We start from the raw sequence: 12,941 nt of genomic DNA on the forward strand, positions 1-12,941 counted from the left end.
TAGCATTTCTGGTTAACAAAACATGCACGCTAGCATGAGGAAATTATAAAAAATAATCATGAACAAATTTAAAACCATACGTAATTGATTTCTAGAATGATACCTCTAATATGTGTGTTCAATGAGTCGAGGATGAAGATTTCAAGACTTCTACTTCAAGGATGAGTGTCTTTAGTTTCATTCGTGAGGATCGACTTGAAATGTCCCGGTCTAGATTTATTATTGAGTAGGTTTGTTTGGGCTCTTGCTTTTAGCCCCGTTTTTCAACCAACGGAATAAAAAAAGGATGAGTGCCGCCACTCTTATAAATAAAGCGAATAGTTGGGAGTTGACATTAACCCAAATTAGGTTTTACTTTTACAGTGCAAAACCCAAAATTGGAAGACATCTATTGACATGATAAGCTTCCTTATAAGTTTATAACTAAAGACAAAGTCATATGGCAACAAGATGGAACCATCAAACTACGACTTTGATACAGTCAGATCTAAGTTGGCAGCCCGCTGCTAGTCGTCGACATCCACGGAGACAATCTCTTTGTTCACAATCTACAGGAATGGATTCATACAAGTACATAACATAGCATAATCAAGATGTTAGTTCTGCAAAAACCAAGCAAATGAATTTCACTTGACGTAAAGAATTCGATTGAACAGGGAAAACTTTGAGTCTTTTTTTCACAAGAAACAATACCGATTTTCCATTACTAAACGATAACAGTTGCAAAGCTTGCCACATGGGCAGTGACTATATATTTGATCTGGAGGCACTTCGCACAAACAAGCAATAATGACAATCCCCTAATTGGCTACCACAAACGCCCACACACTAGCACAAGCACAATTGGTACAAATCTGCCACAAAGACGGCAGATGGATCAGACTTATAACAGAACACACAAAATGTCTCTGCGACACAAGCGAGACCACATCAAACCATGCTAACAAGCGAGGCCACATCAAAACCATCTCACACGCGGGCCGCATCACTCACTAGGCGAGACATCACCCACTAGATGCGGTACAAACGTACACTGAACCTACAATAATCCGAGAAACAAAATCCTCCGGTTGGCTCTTCGATGATTGGCTCATCTCCACCTGCAACTTTACCACTTCTAGTGAGATCCGCCACAACCGTGAGCCAAGCAAGGCAAGGCCGCCACAGATCTGGTCAGGGAAGGCGGTGCCGCCACGGATTAGTAAAGAGGAGCCACAAGACCCTGAAAATCAAGCCATAAAAGCAAGATCCGACCCACCAACAACCAATAACCTACCCAAACCCACGGATCTTGCGCTAAATCAAGGGAATAGGCCTTGTCAGCCAGTGGATCTCGATTTTTGGGGTGGAGGCTGCATCAAAGCTGTGAAGATTGGTTGCCCACAAAATGTTGGGGAGAATAGGGGCTGCACAGCACCAAGGACTGGATAGAAAGGGGAAAAAAGAGGGAGGGTCACAGAGGAGTGGTTGGGGGAAAAGGAGAGGGATGGGAGGCGGGGAGTGGAGAGGCTAGGGAGGCGGAGAGGTTAGGAGAAGGGGGGAGGCGCTAGAAGGAGGGGGGAGAGACTGACGACGGCCCCAAGCCAAAGCAAGGACCGGTGACTAAGACATTTACAGTGCTAGGGTTTCTGTTTGGGAAAGTTGAAAACTAATGGGATTCGTGACTTGAGGTCCCTAAACCCTAAACCCTGAGCTTTTATACAGAGCTAAAGAAAAACAAATCACATAACTGCAATGTTTTCTGCAACGAAGCAACAAAACCACCGAACAAGGCTTCTCCTGTCCTAATTTAGCAAAGCACTTTAAGAGTTGTAAATAAGCGGCAGCACCCTCGGGAAAATATTCTTTCAATGGTCTTTAATATCTTTTAGCTTTTATCGTTTTAGTCTTTTACTATTTTCTTTCAGGACATGGATGAATTTAGAGAATGTTTCAGCTACATATGCTTCTTTGTCTCTAGGGTTTTAGGAGTAATTATAGTATCCAACTAGTTTGATGGTGGTAGTTTCTACCATTTTCTTGCAACCTCTTATAGTTCCTTTTTTTCTTGTTCCGTACTCCCAAAAACAGAGTAGTATTTCCTCATTGTCCTAAATAGAATTGCTTGTATAGTTCATACCTATTCTTAGACTCTTCACCTCTATCCGTATTTACGCTAGTTCCATTTAATTTTTGGTTTGCTACTTTTCTTAGTAACTGGCTAGAAATTAAGTTGCTAAGCCAAAAAAATTATCATGTTCATCTTTTCTCTTACTCCTGCCTTAACCTGTTTTTCCTCTTCATTTGCCTTAGTAACGGGTGCCAACAGCGGAGCCACCTAAGGACTTGGATGGTTCAGGGCCCCTCTCTCCCCATCCAAGTTCTCCCTTCTCCACTCCCCAATTCCCGCTCTTTCTTCCTAATTTTCCTCTCCCTTCTATACTGCAAGGCCCCTCCTCCTCTATAACACAGGCTCAGCAACTCTGCACGCTGTCAACTCTAGTAAAGCCTATCTTTAATCTGGATAGAAAACCAATGTGTCCTTCCTCTACCTTCCTTAAATGTGAGCTCAATGTGTTGTTTTCTTTGCAATCTGCATTAACTGTCTACACTGTTCATTGCGTTATTCTGTCTACAGCACTACCTTGCACAAACTTTCAGGTTTTGTTTCTCTGTGTAGAGCTACTTCCAATTAAATAGTGGAGACACGAAAAACTTGAACCTCTAACAACCTTATGAATTGCCAAAATAGAGGGCAAACGTCTTCACGAATTTGAAAACCATGCAAGTTGACATGAGTAATTTTCCAAAGATACTTTTTTTGTTGTTGAGGGGGGATAATACACACTCCAAACAGGACGAACTTATAGCTCTTCAAAATACCTAATCATGAATAAATTATATTATCATTACGTGGTTAATCTCTAAATCATACCTCTGATATGTGTGCTTTAGTGCTCTCACTAAATGGTGCATCTAAAGCCCTCTCCCCAAGCTCATAAAACAAAGTATTGCCTTCAGGTCCACTTACTTTGTCTTTCTGCAAATATCTGAAACAAAGAACAATACTTGAGATAGATACCTACAGATGGTCAATAACATACAATCATGACGATACAAAAGAACTGCAAATAAACAATCCATAACAAGCCAAACTTTGCTGGACAAGTGTGTCCAGTGCTTGCTTTATGTTTCCTAGAACTGGATGGTTTTCATTGCTTTCGTCCAATCCCATTCGTCTCAAATTACGCCAAAGATCCGCTGCAGTTCCACCAGGACAGCAAGAGTTGGTTCTCTCACAACACGACACAAGGTAACAGAAAATAAATGCTTGCCTGCATTGGTTTTTGGCTATTTTTAAGACAATATGTGATGATGTCTGATCTATACACTTTGCAACACAATCTCATTATACCAGATGTGGAAGAGCCCATTAAGCAAGCAGATCACCAAATGTGTATAAAAGTATTCATCAATGAATTTGGGTTACATATAAGCTATTTCCTACCCAAATTGTTCTGCCAGCTATCCTGGCATCTTCCCTTTCACAATGATTAGCTTGTAGACATAAAATTATAAATAAAACCAAAAGGCAGCCATACCTTCAGTCATTTTACTGCCGGATATATGTACAAGACTCAGTAGGACAAAAGTGAACCATTGAGAGGAACCGTACTATCATTGTCATTCAAGACATACTTCTTATACACATCAGAAGGAAGCTTACTCGTGATGATAAGGATTTTGCCTCCACAGCACCTGAATAATGTGTTCATAAACTACTGTCAAAACCCAAATCTTCGAAATTTCTAATGAATGATATGCACTATGCAAAATCACAATTGAACATTTTCCAAAAGGGAACATATAACCTTTAATTGAAAAGAAAAAACACTACATTTCCTGCAACTTAGGAATCTCAATCTCCATTATATATGGTTTGGCCAATTCCAGCTCATATGGTTATCACATGGATCCTACCATACTCAGACCAAAACAAATCGCAACAAAACTACAATTCAAACAAATTTACAACCTTGAGCTTAATTAGCAACTCAATATCAAAATTTCCAAAGTAAAGAATATTACTCTGTTGAGAAAGGCGTCCCTGATTAGCGGAAGAAGGACGAGACCTCTGAAGCTCCTGCATTTCGTACCCGAAAATGGCGGAGAGCTTCTGTATAGCCTCATTAATGATGAACGTAGGAAGGTTACGCTGGCGATAGTTCTTGGTGGCACCTGGGTAAGCTCCTCCCTCTTTATCGGACACCCCGAGCTGTGGTGCGTCTTGAACAGCACGTATCGAATTACTTCTGCAACAAGCTTGTCCTTTTCCTGAGAAAAAAACAAGAAACCCAAAACGAAAAATCTGAAATTTGCGGAATTGATGCGAAAACTGAGAGTGAGAGTGTGTGAGTGCGTTCTTACCTCTTTGGAGATGTCGAATTGAGAGAGATCTACAACTGGTTGGGACATGATGGAGGGAATTTAGGGATTTTTGCCTTCAATATGAAACCCTAGTTCTCTTTTCTCTTGGGCGATTTTCTGGAGGGAAAATCTGTGCTCTCTCTGTCTCTGAGCCTTTCTCATCTCTCTCTGTGAGTTTTTCCATCTTTACGCTAACGGGATGCTCTGTGTAAGCGGTGGAGGCGTCTGCAGAAGGCTAGCGTGTTTTGTTTGTGGTGTTTTAGTTTTTGGGCTCCAACTAGTGTTTTGGGCTCTTTGTTGTGGAACTTTGGTTCCTTTTGTTTTTGTTTGGAACTCTGTGTTTAGTTGTTTATCGATAATAAAATTCGCATTTTGACCAATATAAAAATGAAAATCTCTAATTCTATGAGATTTTGAAGACCTACAGATTTAAATGGATATTTTAAAATTTTAATTTATTACTGTTGAATTTGAATGTATTCTTCAAAATACTTTTAGATCTTAAGTTGACTGCACCATGACTTAAAAATCTTTTAAAATCTTCTTTTAAAGCCTAATTGACTACACCGGATTTTAAAGTCTATTAAGGTGCATTTGTTGCACCGAACTAGCTCAGATTGGAATAGCTTCAAGGACTAAACTAGATTGGCTAAAATTATGAAGCATTTGGTGCAGTGTCGGATTATAACTAAATTTTAATTTTTTTTAAATTTGATTATAAAAACTAAATTTCACATTCTGATCTAAATAATTAAATTTAGATCTCCTTCAAATTCTTTTATCTTTTACTTTATAAATTGATGAACTTCAAGATAATCATGGTAATTCTAATATATTACAAAAAAAAAATATAATACTTAAGTTCATCAATTTCCCTTCTTCACGCCTCTCCATCTCTCTTCATCTCTCTTCATCTGCCATAGCCTTGCTAATCCCATCATCGCAATTATGAAAACAAATAGTTGCAGACCTGTTTTCTCCTAGCGATCTGCAGATCCGAAGCAAACCACAAAGCCCAGCCTCCTTCTCCAACCACGATTTAGCAACCGCGATCTGCAAATATGTTTCCTCTTCTTCCAGCATTCTCTTCGAAGCACCCAATTCCCATATCAATCCAATAGAGAAAGAGGGGATACTTGTTCTCACCAGTTCACTCAATGATCTATTTTTTATACGATAATAATTAATTTAGGATACGGTCACAATAATATAACACATATAATTATATAAATAAGTCATTTTCTTCGTGGGGCAGCCTCACTCTCGAAGATCTCTCTCGGTGAAAACAAAAAGGAGTTGACATAACATGTCGCTCAAAATGGAGACCACTTGCAGTGCACCACGTCACCCTTTCCAATATCAGTGGTTGTCCCGATCAATAAAGCATCCAACCATATCGCTCCATGTGATCCTCGTTTCGGATCCAATTCCATCCACCCGCCCGTATCTCACCGTCCGAGGATCCAAGGGAAGGGTTCACAAAATCCAGACCTATCTCACTCAGACCATTGATCCTACAACCTGTCCGCTAACCATATCCAACCGTCTGTCAGTTGCAGTATTGACTAGTCATGTGATAAAAAGAGATAGACGGAAGGTTACGACAAGAGATATATAAGAAGAGCATATTATATAGTTGTAGCTTTCCAAGGTTGCCAGAACCAGAGTTTCTAGAGAGAGAGAGAGAGAGAGAGAGAGAGAGAGAGAGGCTATGGAGATAGAGAGAGAGAAGCATGCTTACCAGGCAAAGCTTGCTGAGCAAGCCAAAAGATACGATGGTATGTATATGTTCTTCTTCTTGCATGGACGCTTCGTTTTCTTTTTTACTATTTCCTTATTTCTGACGTATTTTTGGTACTCAGTCTCATCTATTTTGTAGATGATATAATATAATTAAATTTGAGCAAGTGTATTGTGGTGATGTTATTTTTCATTTCATTTTCTTACTTTCGGGATTGGTGGTGTTATATTTTGTTATATTTTCTTGGCTTTGGAAGAATACTAAATGAGTTCACTCAACGAGCATCTAGTTCGTCTAAATTAATTAGACCAAGTTAATTACTGCATGTTCATCCTAAAGTAATGATTATCTCAAGTTTTCGGTTTGATCCTTGATCGCTTAGCCTGGTTTTTCGATCCCAAAAAGATAGCAAATGGAGAAGTGATACCTATACATTAGGTTTTCCTTAGCAGAGACAAAATTCCCAGTTGTTTACAAGCAAAACTGGTTATGTTAAACACTATTTGATTGTGAAACATGTCATACCCCATCCTCGATCACCTGTTCGTTCTCCGACTCAGTTGGGGACCATTTATTTGGTTTGTGTGTGGAATGTAAAGTTGATGGAAATTGTTTAATTTTGTTTGTTAGTTTTGATATGGTATTAGTCTTGTCTTTTTTGCAACAGTGTTTCCCGAACGTTGCTGATTTGAGTTTTGAAATCATCTGTGGTGGCAGTAGTGCAAAATTTTTTTGTGTTGATGGGTATTTTCTAGACTTGCATATTACATATTAATTACAGTTCATTTTTCTTGATTCAGAGATGGTTGAAGAAATGAAGAAAGTTGCCGAGTTGGATGTGGAACTGAGCGTGGAGGAGCGACATTTGGTGTCAGTTGGGTATAAGAATGTGATCGGGGCAAGAAGGGCGTCATGGCGGATACTGTCTTCAATTGAACAGAAGGAGGAGGCAAAGGGAAGTGAACAAAATGAGAAGAGGATAAAGGAGTACAGGAAGAGGGTTGAAGACGAGCTTGCGAAAATTTGCCATGATATACTAACAGTTGTTGATAATCACCTCCTCCCGTCTGCGTCCACAGGGGAATCCACTGTTTTTTACCAGAAGATGTGAGCTACAATTTGGTTTTGAATTTCTTACTTTTGTTGACTTTTTGTGCGTATTAGATTTAGATTACGAAGGATCTTCACTCCAATGCCTATTCCTTTTGACAGACTTTGTCACAATACAAGTTCATGTTTCGCTTTTCTTTGGCAAGTGAATGTGAGAGTGAGAGAGAGAGAGAGAGAGAGATTTGAGTTGTGATCCTTGTTGTTTCGTGTGACAGGAAAGGAGATTACTATCGATATCTAGCTGAATTCAAAGCTGGTGATGATCGTAAAGAAGCTGCTGATCAGTCGCTCAAAGCCTATGTGGTATGCTTTGATTCTTTTGTTTTGTTTTGTTTTTTTTTTTTTTTTTAATAAAGGGGATCAGCCCCCTCCGCTTATTAAACTATTAAAGAAGCAAAAAGGTAGGTACAAAGAGGGGAGGGACAAAGAACCAAACCCCGAAAAAGAAACCATGCCAACAAATCAAGAAAAACGATAGCTAGGGAATCCTGAAAAATCCCTAGAATAAGCTGCGATCGTAAAATATGGAACAGGATCCCACCAGTGAGAACCAACGTGATCAACCACATAATAGCTAAGGAATCAGCAACCTGATTGCCCTCTAAAATATGACAAAAACGAGAACGCATTTTAGTTAAGAGAGTGGAACAGTCTAACAAACGAACCCTAAGACACCATGGTCCCAATGAAATTAAATAAAAGTGAACATCTAATCCAATGACGAGTCACATTCAATCCATAAATAAAATCAACCTTAAGACCAAGCGTGAGTGCCGCTTCAACCCCACCAAAGAGTTCAGCTTCTAAAGCAGAAGCTGATTGTAAAGACCCGGCAAAACAACCGAAGGTAAAGCCAACAGAATTTTGAAAAATACCCCCAAAACCCGCTAAACCAGGACAACCACGAGCAGCACCACCAATTTTAACTTTAAACCAATTATTTAGAGGAGGATGCCACAAAATCTCAACAATGTGTTAAGCTTTGATCTGCTTTCTTGCTGGATGTCCTCTTCCCTGTCATCTTTTCACCGTCTTGTTATATTCACGTGCCAATAACTAGATCCTAACGAAATTTACATATGTGCTGCAGAATGCCATTGATACTGCTGCCTCTGAGTTGTCCCCAACACACCCAATCAGGCTTGGCCTGGCTCTAAACTTTTCTGTTTTCTACTACGAAATTCTAAACTCCCCTGAGAGGTTTCCCTAATCTTCCTTTGTCTCTTCCCCCTTGGCTGCCTCCTTCTGGTTATTTTACGTAGTGTTTACTTTTGTGTTCCATTTGCAAATTGCACCATGCAGAGCGTGTCATCTAGCTAAGAAGGCATTCGACGAGGCTATTGCCGAACTTGACAGCCTCGACGAAGAATCCTACAAGGACAGTAGCCTCATTATGCAGCTTCTCAAGGATAATCTCACAGTGTGGACCTCGGATCTGCCAGAGGGAGGTGATTTTATGAGTCATTTTCTTTATTTCTGCATTGTTTTGAATCTTTTTTCCAACTTTCCAAATTATCTTCAAGTCATGTCACTGTGATTTCTACAAGTCCTGATAATCCCTCTTAATTGGAGTCGTTGGGTTACAGGGCAAGATCTTCATAAATTCATTATTCTTTCTCATTCTTTCGATAGCGTAGTGGTTAGTTATCTTTTGCTCAATGAAAATGTTTGCTTTTACGTTCTTTTTCGTTGTTTGCATCAAGAAATACTTCCCCGTCTGATCATGTTCTCCTTCTTAACAATCTTTTGTTGTTGGTGCTTGTGTAATTAATGAAAAGTGAATCAAGTTAGTTGTTCTGAGTTAATGCACTTAATTCATAATTACTGAATTTTTTTCATTGAATTGTCAGGTGAGCAATTTAAAGTTGAAGAACCCCATCCAGAGGTAAGGCAGGTAATACTATGACAGAAAAAAATGCACTTTGATTTCGCGAAAGTTCATTTCCACTGTGAGCCGTTTATTTTCAGACATAGTTTTTCTGGTTTGTTTGTTACATTGGCTTGCTTCCTTCAATCCCTAATTAGTAATCAATGTGCAGAACTAAATGGGGATTGGAGAGAATAATTATTTGGAACTGGCTTTCGGCGATGGAGCAACATAAGCCGTGTGACTCAACAGATTACTAAGTTTGTAGTGCAGGGAAAGTGAGTACTGCTATTGGCTTGTATCAGTGTATGTATTGTCTATTAACATAATCATACTCTAAATTTGTGATCCTGAGGGAATTTGTATGCCAAAATGTTGAACACTTACATATGCTCTCCCTATCAGATTTGTTTCTTTCTTCGTGAACGAGACATGCCTATTGATTTTCGGCCATCATGTTCCTTGTTGTATACGTGCATTGGAAGGAATCGAACCCTTGGCTACTTTGGCTTGTTCGTTAACTATAACATGTAATCTATCTATTTGATACACATCTCTCATTGAATAAATTAGTTTACAGGGTAGGCATATTATTTGCCCCTTATGCTATGAAAGTTACATTCACTAGGATCCTTCAAATGAATCTCCTTTTCCATCTTCGGCGGAACACAAGCTTGTGTTTGGATGAAGCATGTGCCGGCAATGTGCTTGCGTCAATCAGCCACGCGTGAGTGGGCAACTCCAGGCCGCTGATGCATGAGAGAGTCAACAGTTGAGAGTCGTCCACCTGCACGATTTTTCTCTACAATGATTAATTAGTCTGGCTGGTTTTGATGTTTAGCAGATGAACTTATCGGAGGGGGCAGTGACTCGAGTAAGAAGGACTTGATGTGCTTGTGGTACTCCTTGGTCTTTTCTGCGTTCAATGCATGCCCTGCATCCTTGATTACTACAAGCTGAGCATTTTCTCCCAAGTGCCTATGTTTTTTCAAAGAATTCAAAATTCCGAATGAGTGAGTGAGTTTGATAATCATTTCGTTTTCAGTTTTCACCTTTCAAAAAATAACAACGAAAAACGAAAACTAAAAACTATTTTTTTTCAGTTTCCAAAATTTGATTTTCAGTTTTTTGTTGTAGTAACCAAACCAAACTGAAAACTAGAAACCAAAAACTGCCCGTAAACAAATGCATTTGGTCAACACTCGAGCATCAGAAAACTGACCTCTTTAATTTGTGAGCAAATTCAACTGGAAATACTTGATCATGTTCTCCCCAAACTATAAGGGTTGGCTACGAAATGAAATTTGAAATGTATTATTTAATAAAGGATTTGCTAAAGATAATCATGCTCACACAGCCGGGAGATTTTCAACCGTTGGCATTGCATGCATTAACAGTTGAAAATCACTGGTGCGTTTGAGGAACTGACTTAAACATTTCTTAATTAAGAAGATTGAACATTTGAACCTGAGGAATCTTGGGGAGGTCTGAAAGTTTTCGGTTTTTGGGGATGGCGTGGATCAACTCTTTCTTCTCTTGCACAAATTCGGAGTACATTGCCTGCTCATTTCACCAAAATTTTAGTCCTATTTAAACTGAGAACTTTTTCTAGGGATTTTCCACAATTTTCTAGAGTATTTTAATTGTTAAATCTTAGTCTTAAAATACAAAAACCAAAATTTAACTGCTAAGAAGCTCAGAGTATCTTGTACTCCAGAGTATCATGGAACTTTTGCTTTTATCTGTCGGTATATAAATACAAAAATTTTACTCATCACATCTTTCATACCACATTTGTACTGTATTTTTAATAGAGAAGAGATCAACATGTATTAGTGAGTTCTACCTCTAAATGTGGTATGAAAAATGTATATGAATAATTTGTAATTGTTTTAAGAGTGTTTTTATACCAAACCAAACCAAACTATGTTGTTTGTTGATTTGTCAATTGTCATGCACATGACTAATGATTCAATAAGACAAGGGATTATATGCCTAATCATTCCCCACCAAGAACTTAAGATATGATATATTTTTTAATAGACTAAATTTTGACGTGTCAACTAGCTGTTGATTAGATACTTCCAGAAAATAAGTTATCACTTTATTTTTAATTAACGGTGAAAACCCTTCGCAGCATTTGGAATACTATATTATATTTTATCCAAATCCTAAAAATAAGTATTTGTTTTGGTAGATTTCGTTAGCACTTTAAAAAAATCCTTTTGCATTCCACATTTTAACTTTAAAAAAAAAAAATATACTTAACAAAAGTGCAAAATAATCTTTTTAAAGTTTCCGTTTAAACTATCATGTTGAAAGGATTAGACTGCTAATTTCTTCCTCTTAAACTATCATCTGAGGGATTTGATTGAGTAAATATTTATTATGTTAATCCATAATTTTAATCTAATTCTCCATAATAAACGAAGCTTACAACAATTAAACTGAAATCAAGATATCAGTAAGTTCAATTTACCTGAATGAAATCCATGAGCAAGCAAGAGGGCAGCAACCCAACCGGAGGTGGCTTGAAAAACGTGTACCTAACCAACTCCTTCAGCTTCTCAGGCGTCTGCGGCGTCAAAATCCCGGCCGCCTCATCCAAATCCGAGATCCCAAACGCACCTTCCCAGAGGTCCTTCTCCTCCAGACACACGGCGGCGCAGCATATCACAACCCTCTCCACCGCCTCCTTGTACATGGCAGCCAAGCTGTAGCCCACAAACCCGCCGTAGCTCAGCCCCACCAGGCTCAGCCTCCGCACCGAGTGCGCCTCCATCGCCTGCATCACGCACTCGGCCTGGAACCACTCTGACCGGTCGGGCCGGGTCGTGTAGGAGTCGCCGAAGAAGACGAGATCCGGCACGTAGACGTTGTAGTGAGGGGTGACATGGCGGAGGAGGTCAACGAACTGCCACATTGCGTTGACGCCGAAGCCGTGGATGAGGAGGAGGTTGGGCTTGGAAGGGTTCGGGGATTGCGGGACCCAGCAGTGCATGGTGGTGGCGCCGTCTTTGAGGTCGGTGATTGCAGACCGGAGGCCGGCTCGGGCAAAGGTGAACCGGTGGCATGAGTTTTTGGATTGGGTGATGCTGAAGCATGGCATTTTGGGTTAGTTTTGGAACTGTGTAGTAACTAAATTGAGGACCGGGTGATATATTTTGGGTCGGTTTGAGTTGGGTGATGCCGATTGGTGGGTTGGATAGGGTTGCAATTTTCATTTGGATGTGATGTTACGTGTAAAGAAATGGGTGCTGGAGAACTTATGCATAGGTTGAAAAGTAGCCAAGGATGAGGAATGAGAGGTTTTTGGGGAGTCGAGTCGTACTAAGAGCAACTCCAGCGTTGGAGCCCTCCCTCCTGGCAATACACTATTCAATTCACCTAATGAACAGTAACTGCCCTTAATGAACAGTAAGTAGCCCTGGCAATAGAATTTGCATCTCCACCGTTACACTTCAATAGCCCTGGCAATAGGCAATAAAATATTAATATTTTTTTTATTTATAAAATAATACAAAATAATTTTAATTGTAATATCGGATAAGATTTTTAATCGTTCTTGTTGCGCCACGTGTCATTATCCGAAGTATTATTAAATAATACAAAATAATACAATTATTGGTGATGGATTTCTGATAAGATTATTAACCAATCATGTCGCGCCACGTGTCATAATCGGTTCACAATCTTTGAGGATAGATTTCCATCAGATTTTTAACGAATGACGGCATGCCACGTGTCATAATCTGTTCACAATCTTTGAGGATAGATTTCCATCAGATTTGTAACGAATGACGCCATGCCACGTGG

General features: G+C 39.4%; 3 protein-coding genes across 8 annotated transcripts; 1 reads left to right on the plus strand and 2 right to left on the minus strand.

Annotated features, from left to right (window-relative positions):
- Positions 1 to 309: 309 nt before the first annotated feature.
- Positions 310 to 5,490, minus strand: LOC137748793 (uncharacterized). Its single transcript, XM_088684914.1, has 5 exons — positions 5,415 to 5,490; positions 4,069 to 4,314; positions 3,135 to 3,240; positions 2,915 to 3,029; positions 310 to 548 (listed from the first exon to the last, which is right to left on the minus strand). Exons 1-5 carry the CDS (start codon positions 5,488 to 5,490, stop codon positions 507 to 509), a joined length of 585 nt encoding a protein of 194 aa, XP_088541040.1. The 3' UTR covers positions 310 to 506.
- Positions 5,491 to 5,988: 498 nt separating this feature from the next.
- LOC137748779 (14-3-3 protein 7) lies at positions 5,989 to 9,758 on the plus strand. Of its 4 annotated transcripts, XM_088685619.1 has the most exons (8): positions 5,989 to 6,185; positions 6,949 to 7,255; positions 7,474 to 7,561; positions 8,349 to 8,458; positions 8,561 to 8,706; positions 9,109 to 9,148; positions 9,298 to 9,431; positions 9,531 to 9,758. In XM_088685619.1, the coding sequence occupies exons 1-7, from the start codon at positions 6,119 to 6,121 to the stop codon at positions 9,383 to 9,385; spliced, it is 846 nt and encodes a 281-aa protein (XP_088541745.1). In that variant the 5' UTR covers positions 5,989 to 6,118; the 3' UTR covers positions 9,386 to 9,431; positions 9,531 to 9,758. The 4 variants fall into 4 exon arrangements, with proteins under 4 accessions (XP_088541745.1, XP_088541744.1, XP_068345073.2 ...); XM_088685618.1 differs by lacking the exon at positions 9,531 to 9,758 and having other exon boundaries at positions 5,990 to 6,185; positions 9,298 to 9,511; XM_068488972.2 differs by lacking the exon at positions 9,531 to 9,758 and having other exon boundaries at positions 5,992 to 6,185; positions 9,109 to 9,143; positions 9,298 to 9,511.
- LOC137748762 (uncharacterized) lies at positions 9,664 to 12,459 on the minus strand. Of its 3 annotated transcripts, XM_068488946.2 has the most exons (4): positions 11,605 to 12,459; positions 10,593 to 10,685; positions 10,348 to 10,415; positions 9,664 to 10,103 (listed from the first exon to the last, which is right to left on the minus strand). In XM_068488946.2, the coding sequence occupies exons 1-4, from the start codon at positions 12,232 to 12,234 to the stop codon at positions 9,941 to 9,943; spliced, it is 954 nt and encodes a 317-aa protein (XP_068345047.2). In that variant the 5' UTR covers positions 12,235 to 12,459; the 3' UTR covers positions 9,664 to 9,940. The 3 variants fall into 3 exon arrangements, with proteins under 3 accessions (XP_068345047.2, XP_068345054.2, XP_088541742.1); XM_068488953.2 differs by lacking the exon at positions 10,348 to 10,415 and having other exon boundaries at positions 11,605 to 12,428; XM_088685616.1 differs by lacking the exons at positions 10,348 to 10,415; positions 10,593 to 10,685 and having other exon boundaries at positions 11,605 to 12,362.
- Positions 12,460 to 12,941: the final 482 nt, after the last annotated feature.

This window comes from Pyrus communis, chromosome 15 (assembly GCF_041283825.1).
Source record: "Pyrus communis isolate YQ-2024b chromosome 15, ASM4128382v1, whole genome shotgun sequence".
NCBI classification, from domain to species: domain Eukaryota; kingdom Viridiplantae; phylum Streptophyta; class Magnoliopsida; order Rosales; family Rosaceae; genus Pyrus; species Pyrus communis.